Below are 9,927 nucleotides of genomic sequence, written 5' to 3'. Positions count from 1 at the left end.
TGTTCAACCCGACGGGTTGGACCGATTCGGCAATAATCGTTTGACACGCGTGAATCCTTATATTCAATCCGAGGGATTGGATCGATTCGGCGGTAGTCACTCGGGCACGCGTGAATCCTTATATTCAATCCGATGGATTGGATCGATTCAGCCATCGCCATATAAACTCGCATGAGTCCGTGAGTTCAATCCGAGGGATTGGACCGATTCAGCGATAATATTTCGACACGCGCGGATCCTTATATTCAATCCGAGGGATTGGATCGATTCGGCGATAGTCATTAGACGCGCGCAACGTCCGTATGTTCGACTCTAATGAGAGAACCGACTTGGCGTTGTCATTTACTGCGTGTGCGAGTCCTTGTGTTCGACCCAATGGGTTGGATCGACTTGACATGCCTATTTTTGGGATCAACGTTTGAATTGACATTGCATGCATACATGCGCCCAATATGGAATTGTTGAGATAATGCTTATTGTATTGTTGAGATATTATTCATTGAATTGTTATTAGAGCCTTGATAACATGCTAAGTATATACCTTAGGGTAGGCAATACAGAACATATAAATATATATATACAACATATATATATACATACCCCCTTATTCTTCACATGCTGTTTGTATTATCTACTATATTCCGTGAGTTGACCCTAGCGCCGTGGCTTTGTTTGTATGTTTGTGTTTGGGCGGTCGGCCTGCTGCCAGACGTTCAACAGATGATTCAAGAAGGTTCGTCGTTCGGGGAGGACCCGGAGCGAAATGACTACTACTGAGCCTTCGACGTGGACCCGGACTTCATGGAAGATCAGATGAGGGTCGAAGATAGTGGTGTAGGATATGGGTGGTTAGAGTTACTGATTTTGGTTGTCATGGTCATAGCTCTGATTCATCAGTTGTATTTTGGGGCAGGGTAGGTTCCCGACTATTAGCTTTTTGTGTGATTCTCTTCCATGAGGATCACAGAGAGTTTGTCGGGCGTAGGAAGTCTTTTGGAAGCCGTTTTGGGCTGACTTACTTTTCGGAGGACTGTATTTATAAAACTTATGACTCTATTTATGAGTCGCACTTGTTTGCCGTTGGGCAATACTTTTAGTTACTTGATGTTACTTTCCGTCACTTGAGGACACTCGTGACGATGTTTTTAGTTACAGCAAGGGTGTGCTTGTATTGTATATTAATCGCTGTTAATCGCGATTGGGTTGAGTCTTTATTTCGACAAGTCTTTTTATTTAAACAAAACAAAAAAAAAATATACCTGCTTTTTCCGCTTTATTTTATTTTGAGTTACTAAAGTGACGCCACCGAAATCGGGGTGTTACATTTTACCACATGGATCTTCAGTTAGCTTGCAAGGTGATATTTGGTTGACATTAATCACACTTCTTGCTTGATATTTGGTTGATTTTCTCTTTAATGTGAAGTCTTCGTGCATCCTTAAGGAGAGTTGACTACCTAATTCAAATTATTTTAATTATTTTAAATTTTTAAAGATACATTGATACTTTTATGTCTTCGTAGGATAGCTCAAGTGTTAGGAGCTAAGGGACATATGTTAGGGTGGGGGAAGTCCAGAAATCGATTCCTAATAAACGTAATTTATATTTCTAATGTATCAAAAAAAATCTTTACTTTCATGACGATAAAAAAAAACTTTGTTATGTGCATGTGAAGTGATTATTTCATAATTCATACACTAAATTGCAAATTAAGCATTGTGTGTCCTCTTTTCGTCGGGTACAATAAAACAACGATTCACCGACTCCGGAAAACCATAAGCCAACAAACAACGCCTTAACACATTTGTCTGCAGGGCAATTCCGTCATTTCCCAATAATTTCTTTCCCTTTGCTAATGGAAGAAAGTACCTTTTTAAAGACGATGGAAAACGAGAAGAAAACACAAACGCACAAACAACACTATTTGTGGTTTCCACCTGCAAATTTTCCTCCCCTTAAATCCATTGCTCAGGAGGTGTTCCTTTTTCCACCAAACACCCCCTGAGATTCATTTTCCCAAAAAAACTACCCAAAAAAAAAAGAAAAAACAGAAAACTTCAGTTCCAGTTTCAATTTTCGTTTTCCGTTTTGATCTCAATGGCGTCTGAAGGCTTCACCGACAAGAATGTTGTGTTCAAGAAACTCAAGACGAAGTCTGAAAATAAGGTTCTTCCTTTTTCATACTTTTATCATTCGAATTTTGAATTTATATGATTATTTGATTTCACTTTAAATTTTTCATATGCTTGCTGCGTTTTTGCTAGATCGAGTTTCAGATCTGCGTTTGGTTATTGAATTTTTTTGTGTGCGTTTTGTTTCAGATGTGTTTCGATTGCAATGCGAAGAACTCAACCTGGGCGTCCGTCACTTATGGGATCTTCCTCTGCATCGATTGCTCCGCGGTTCATCGTGGTCTCGGCGTTCACATCAGCTTCGTGAGGTAAGTTGTTGCTTGATTTTGGTTGTTGAATGCTGAATTTGGTTGTTGATTTTTCTATGCGGAAGTGTGCGTATCAGTTTGCAATTTTATTTTATGACTGACTCTATTTTGTGCAATGGCGAGGTCTGAATGTGCAAATGGATCAATTTAGGGTAGTTCGTTAATTTACTTTCGGTGTCATCTTTTAGAAATTTCCCCAATTCAAATGGTTTAATGAAATCAGACTCCGAGGTATTGTCTGTAATACGTAGTTTGGAATTTTATTAGCAGTTTAACTAAATAATTTTGTAGAGGGGGGGTAGACATGGGATTTACATTTCATGGCATTGGCAGGTGGGAATGCAGGACATTTGTTGGAAATCAGGATAACATAAACACGGAAAAATAGTTTATGAAATGGGTGGGATAGCTAAAAATATAGCTAGAAAAGCTTTTATCTATAGCAGCATTTTGTATGTGGGATTTATAATTGATTTGAAAATATCATTTTTGTGGGGGCAGGGTGGTGGTAGTGTTCAATTTGGTATTCATAGTACATGACTTTGGTTTGAAGCTAGCTTTTAAATTGAGTTATGATCTTTGCACTGACTTCATTATCAGACCCTCCGAAATAGACTCATCTGGATCTTTCAGAAAAATTTACCGTGGAACCATGGGATTACCCATTTGTTTACATGAGAGTATGTGAGGACTCACAAAACCTGAGCAAGTATCCTTGTTTCCGATAGCATTTACTTTATTTTTTCTGTGTTACATGATAAGAGTCAGGATGGAAGGATGAAATCCTTTTTGTTATGCTTTTCGAGTTGTGAGGTGGGGTAAGGACAGAGTGGGATAGTTGAAAATTAAAGAATCAAACTTGGACCCCCCCTATAGGTGAGTTTACTTCTTTAATGAGTCAGAGGTTTTTTAAGACCAAGAGAAGACTTCACTTTTCTTCCCTGTGAACCAGCATTTTAGTTTTTTTGTAATGAGTAGATGTCTGGAAAAAAATAAGCAGAGAGCATTTGCTTAATAAAGTTTATTTGGGCCAGAGGGGTGTTAAGTGTAATTTCTTAATCTTGAGGGATTCAATAAGCCTCAGTTTTATCTCTAAATTAAAACATCTAGCCTTTTGCTTTAGCGTCTTTGATTTATACATTGTTTTCTTTGAATTACATTTCAATCAAAAGGGAGGAAGTAATAGAAAATGAGGAAGAAGGCAGAATTGATTGATACCTAAATGTTTTTTCATATGTAGATCTACAAATTTAGACTCATGGAGTCCTGAGCAATTGAAAACAATGAGCTTTGGAGGAAACGGTCGTGCGCAGGTTTTCTTTAAGCAACATGGTTGGACTGACGGTGGCAAAATAGAAGCGAAGTATACATCCAGAGCTGCAGAATTGTATAGGCAAATTCTTTCAAAGGAAGTAGCTAAAAGTATGGCTGAGGAGGCAAGCTTGCTTTCATCGCCTGTTGCTTCTCAGTCTGCCCAAGGGGTTAATGGACTTGCTGATGTTAAGACCAATGAATCACCGAAAGAAAACACTTTGGAGAAGCCAGAAAAGCCTGAGAGTACTTCTTCACCTAGAGCACACACAGCGGTATCAAATACTATGAAGAAGCCTATTGGGGCTAAAAAAGCTGGGAAGAGTGGGGGGCTTGGTGCCCGTAAGCTCACTAAAAAGGTATGTGGGTAGCTATCTTTATTTGCAGATTTTATGCGAGAAGAGCCTGTTGGTTAATTGGTTTATGATTATCTTATTCTCTATTTTACTTTGATGATATGAATATCAATTGTTGACAAATGACTTCTGTGAAATACAGCCAAGTGAGTCTCTCTATGAGCAGAAACCTGAAGAACCACCTGCTCCGATCCCATCCACCACAAACAACAATTTATCTGCTGTGCCATCTCTGACGTCTCGATTTGAGTATGTTGAAAATGTCCAGTCATCCGAGTTGAATTCTGGAGGTTCAAATGCAATAAGTCATGTTTCTGCACCAAAGGTATCAAGCTTCTTTTCAGACTTTGGAATGGATAGTGGCTTTCAGAAGAAATCTGGGCCAAGCTCTTCAAAAGTGCAAGTAAGCTGCCTACAAATTTTGCCCCTGCATAGTGTAAACTTCTATTACATGTGATTATCATACGGTATCTATTTATGCATCTCTTAAAATTTTGGTTGAGTCTCCATGCAGTTTCAAGTTCTTAACATGATACAGATCCATGGACGAGAACATGTTAGTCCTGGCAGGCTAGTGTTTTATAGAAAAAGAAATACTATCATACAAATTTAGAGTGGTGTGTTAAAAATACATTTCAGGTTAAATACACTAACAACTAAGCATTCCCAATTTGTTTTAAAAAACTTATGAGCTTCCCTAAGCTTTAATGAGGAAGAAATCTTCTTAATTCTTTTTTCAAGTTAGGCCGGTGTAATTTCAAAAACTAGGAGATTTGTATCATGTTAGGTTGGCTGAAGACCACTTGATTGCAAGTTTGCAGGTTGTGTGCTACTATGATATCATCATTATGATCTTATATGGTTTTGTAAGAGCACTTTCAATACACTTTAGAACTACAATTGTATAACCATGACGTCACCAAGGAGTGCTAGGAGTAGAAATGAACTTGAGTAAGACTCAATTGTCTCTGCATGGTTATTTTTCCAGTTCTTCCCTAGCTAATTGCCTTCGCTGACTCTGAGCACTATAGTGTGATATGCTTGACCTTGCATGTGGCCTTGTTTTTAACCTAGTTTTAAAGCGGTTCTTGTATCCCATATAGTAATTTGTAGCTTATGTGCTTTCTGGTTGATCTGTGATTCAATACCTAGGGTGTGTCTATATACCCTTCCTCCTCCAAGTCATATAGATATGCATTCTTTACATTTGATGGCTGTTGATAGTGTTTTAAATCGCGCTATAGTGGCGCTATCTCACTGTCACAACGAGGAGCAGCCCCTGGCCGCTACAGAACTTCCTGGCGGGGAGCATTTTGCAGTCGTGCCCGAATTCGCAACCATTGTGGCGCTGTAAATCTGCTACAGGGAGGAAATCCTAAAAAGCCAAAATGCCCTCTGAGTATTAACATGAGGGATATAATATATATGGTTGTTTTTGGCTTTTCTGTTTGAAATAAGATTGAAAAAGACAAGTCTTCAAAGTCGACTCTCACTTAAATCTCCGTGCTTCCACTTCTGACAGTTGTGACTGCTTACATGTTCCACAGGAAATTTGTGCAGCCTGCAACTCCTTGGCTTTCGTAATTTGAATTTTGTGAAGTTCACTATGAGAAAATATTTGAAATCCTTGAGATAGCTCTCGGGTTGCTTAGTACTTTTTTCTTTTTTTGATTCCCAACCTAGTCAATGAACTCGGTTTGACCCATTACGATGCCCCACTTATTTCTCCTAATTTGGGCTTGGTTCAACTTTTTTCCTCCAAGAATTTCCCCTGCCTTTGAGTTGGAGCCCGAAATTTCACACTCACCTGAAACTTGTGTGTGAATTGTTCTGTAAAAGCTTGTCTCGTGTTGATAACGGCTCTAATAGCCAAGTGTGCCTATTTAGGTGGTATTGTGGCAATAGGCTTGTCGCCCCACTTGCTTCAGTTACTACGCTAGTAACCCATTTAGATTGTCCAACTGAGGGAACTAGAACACACAATGCCATTGCATTTGCTCAAAAACCAAACTTTGTGGGATATTATTGACCATGAGGTCACTTTTCATAATATCTTCCAACATCCTTTTTGGCCTCCCTCTACCCCTCTTCGCAGCACTAAGAACCATGTTATCAACCCTTCTCACTGGTGCCTCTAAAAGTCTTCTTTGCACATTTCCAAACCATATTAACCGATTTTTAGCCATCTTCTCCTCGATAGGTGCCACAGCAATATCTCCTCTTATACAATCATTTTGCATCATGTCTTTTCTAGTGTGTCCGCCAATCCATCTTAACATTCAAATCTACATAGAGGATAGCTGGTCATATAGCTGTTAATACTTTCCTTTGAGCTTGGTGGGTACTTAACAAACTTATACAGCTAGATAAAAATGAACCAGTTAGTTGACAACTTAATAATTTCCTGCAACATAATCCCAAAATAAAATATATGGAATCAAACAACACTGACAATATGTATATGAACAAGTATTAAGCAGATAGGACCGGCTAGACTTGCCAGATTTATTGGTATTATTTGGCAAGCATTTTTGCAGTCGCAGGCTGAAATTTTATCTATGGACTTATTAGTATTGTGCTACACTGCTACCTGATCTTAGTGACTTTCATTTACATCTTATCTGGCTTAAATGGATGTTGCAAAACATCTGTAAAAGCATGTACTTGGTGCTTTTTTCCCAAAAATCCAGTTAATCATCATCTTATGAATTATCTATTTTTGGCCATGCACCTTATTTTGTTTTGTTGTGTCTGGTATAAGATTCAGGAATCTGATGAAGCAAGAAAAAAGTTCTCAAATGCTAAATCTATTTCGTCATCCCAATTTTTTGGAGATCAGAGCAAGGCAGATGTTGAAGCTAAAGCTACTTTATCGAAGTTTTCTGTATGTATCCTACTGTCTTTTATTTTAGTAACTTGCTGGAACGTATAGTTAGAATACACCTTTAGATATTGGATGATCAATCCCCTGTTTTAATACTATATTGGATAACTTATTTCATAATTCATTGATATGATCTTTTGATTGTCGGAATGATCGTATCAATAAATCACCCAAATTCATCTCTAAGAAATTTAGTTGTAGACATGTTAGTTCTGAAAATGGAAACCCCACCCTAGTCTCCTAGGAACCGCAAATATCAGATATAATAGTCTATGCACTGGACACGATAGTCTCTGCAAAAGACTAATATGATTTACATTTGTGGTTCTATAAGGACTAGACCAGGGTTTTGCATTATCAAGCACTAATGTATCCATCACCAAATTTCTCGACAAATCTGGATATAAGTTAAGGGCCAGATGCATAAGTTTCTGTCAAAAGTTTATTTACTAATGAAGATTACATATGAATAATTTTGTTCTTTCAAAGTAGTCTTTTTTAACGAAGTTATGTAATTCTTGACATGTTTGTGTTCTCTCTGTCATAGATTTCTTTCCTTCTTACTAGCCATAGGGATCGCTGATTATTAATGTCCTTGGAGAACCTTTGTTTTGATAAACCAAAGACTGGCCGAAATTTATTTCTGAACACTTCTTCTGAAACATTCCCATTAACTTTAATGTTAAGATTACTTTTTGGTATAACCCATTTTGAAGTGATATCTATAAATTAAAATTAATTTCTGGTACTTCTTTTATATGGTTTCATAATTAGCTAAACTAAGTTTATTTGTTACTGATACAGATAGTAATTTATCAATTTAATACATTGAAATTAACCCAAATCGAGTCTTAGACCTTGCCTTTTCCTGTTAAAAAAAGAATTCTCTTAATTGTTATTTGAATTCATCATAGGCTAGTGTAGGTTGAGTGGGAAGAGAGAGAAAAAGAAGTTCCAGTTTTAATAGACTGATTTTGGGAAGAAAAAGAAAAGGTGAATGCATATAAACTGTGTCTACCTTTTGTTTGTTAAGCAACCCGTAAAAGTCTGAGAGAAGAAATACTATCTCTGTCATAGATGTTTTATCATGGACATTACAAACTTGTTCTATTCATGCAAATGTAAAATAGTGAAATATTTCACATAAATCTGCTGGCACACGTTGAGTAGTTCCTTGTGTGATTTACAGCATGTTTGCATAATTATTCTACTCCTACATCAGGATATAATCATGGAATTGATTTAATTTTGAGAAGCTAGTCTTTGTAGATTTTAAATATTAGAATCGATTTTGACTCGGTAGACGAAAAACCAAGTTCAAATTGCAATTAACTGTTAGATAATGGAGGAAACCCTCAATCACGTTTTAAAAGGATTATGTATCATAATTAGGTGTTTGGCAGCATCTTAGGTTAGATAGGTAGCTTTTTAGTTAGTTAATCTAATAGCTAAGATATTGGTTAGAGCGTGGTAAGGGTGAGGCATATAAAAGAAAAGGTAAGATTAGAGGGGGAGGTATATAACAGAAAAAGGTAAGATTTCAGGGGGATATATGTTGTATTGTGTGGGGATTTTGGCAGAGGTCTGCATGTCTTTAACATCGAGGGAATTTCATACTTTCTGTAGTTGTTACCTACTCATGGTGCTTGCCCACATTTGGGGCAGGATTGGATAAGGGATTCAATAACTAGACTTTCATTTCTCAATTCTGTACCAGATCTATTACAACATCTATTTGGTGTAATGCCCTTTTAATAGCATGTCACTAATGGATATGTTGATGGATTGGGTATCTGTGGGAATCATTTCTCTTTTTTTTCTGGGATGTTTGAAATATAATATAAAAGGATTCATATATCTTCACCAGACTGCTTAAGCTTTTGGGATAGTAGGTTTATAACATGGTATCAGTCTCTATGACTAAGTCGTCTCAAGTTTAGTCCTTGTTATTTCCCATTATTCTAATAAAAAGTTCAATTTAAGCACAAGGTAGGTTGATCTATGTATTGTGACGCTTCAAACGCAAATGGCTTTTACGTGATGGGAGTGTTAAAAATACAGTATAAAACCATTAATGTGTGATCTTGTAACAACACAAGCTTCTGGGGTAGTTGGTTTCTGGCATGATTATGTTCTATTTTTTTAGAAGGATGCCTTATCCTCCCCCTCTTTAATTTTTTAATTTTTGGCTTAACTAAATGAAGAAAGAGGCGTGCTTTTGTATATTCTAGAATCTCGATATGACTGGTTACCAAGCTTGAATAAACTCTTATTTGGAATTTAGTGTTTCTCGAATCTGGAATAGGAGAGGGGGTATATGATGCTTGACGGTGTTTTGTCCACTTGTTATTTCCAGGGTTCGAATGCCATCTCCAGCGCTGATCTTTTTGGTGACTCTGGCGATAACTCCATTGATCTTTCTGCTAGCGACCTCATCAATCGATTATCTTTCCAGGTATTCCTTTAAACAACGAAATGATAATGAACTCCTTGTATTAGTTCCTGTATTCATGTTGGAGGGGATGCTGTGGCTTCTTCCCTCCCTTGCTTGTTTTGCAGGCACAACAGGATATCTCTTCCCTTAAGAACATTGCAGGAGAGACTGGGAAGAAGCTCAGCTCATTGGCCTCTACCTTGATGACTGATTTTGGAGACCGAATCCTCTGAAATTGTATCATGTTCTGTATGTAAAATGTCTTTAGTGTTTGCTAAAGATACCAGCCGGTTATGTCTTGAGTTCAGTATACAATTCTTTTGAGATACAAAACACTATAATTTCCAGGCTTGTCATAGAGGCTGGTGTTTTTATTTTGTACCACAGGTACTGTTTTTAGGTTGCTAATATGTTTCAGATTGTTAATATTTTTTATTTATCAATACTAGTTTGTGGCGAACTTTGCTATTGTATCAGTTAAGAGAAAAACATTTTTAGATCA

At 37.3% G+C, this 9,927-nt stretch overlaps 1 protein-coding gene across 1 annotated transcript; it reads left to right on the top strand.

Moving 5' to 3' along the window:
* The first annotated feature begins 1,893 nt into the window (after positions 1-1,893).
* Positions 1,894-9,927, top strand: LOC130711308 (probable ADP-ribosylation factor GTPase-activating protein AGD8). The gene is made up of 7 exons (XM_057560866.1): positions 1,894-2,166; positions 2,322-2,440; positions 3,681-4,110; positions 4,250-4,510; positions 6,869-6,991; positions 9,348-9,446; positions 9,551-9,927. Exons 1-7 carry the CDS (start codon positions 2,098-2,100, stop codon positions 9,656-9,658), a joined length of 1,209 nt encoding a protein of 402 aa, XP_057416849.1. The 5' UTR covers positions 1,894-2,097; the 3' UTR covers positions 9,659-9,927.

This window comes from Lotus japonicus, chromosome 4 (genome assembly GCF_012489685.1).
Source record: "Lotus japonicus ecotype B-129 chromosome 4, LjGifu_v1.2".
NCBI classification, from domain to species: Eukaryota; Viridiplantae; Streptophyta; class Magnoliopsida; order Fabales; family Fabaceae; genus Lotus; species Lotus japonicus.
This window is presented reverse-complemented; position numbering and strand designations above follow the sequence as displayed.

What these genes read in the sequence shown, in the direction of transcription:
- LOC130711308 (XM_057560866.1), top strand. Translation starts at nt 2,098, where the DNA reads ATGGCGTCTGAAGGCTTCACCGACAAGAATGTTGTGTTCAAGAAACTC. An exon ending in CTACTTTATCGAAGTTTTCT is followed by an intron (nt 6,992 to 9,347) that starts GTATGTATCCTA and finishes TGTTATTTCCAG; the next exon opens with GGTTCGAATGCCATCTCCAG. An exon ending in TCAATCGATTATCTTTCCAG is followed by an intron (nt 9,447 to 9,550) that starts GTATTCCTTTAA and finishes CTTGTTTTGCAG; the next exon opens with GCACAACAGGATATCTCTTC.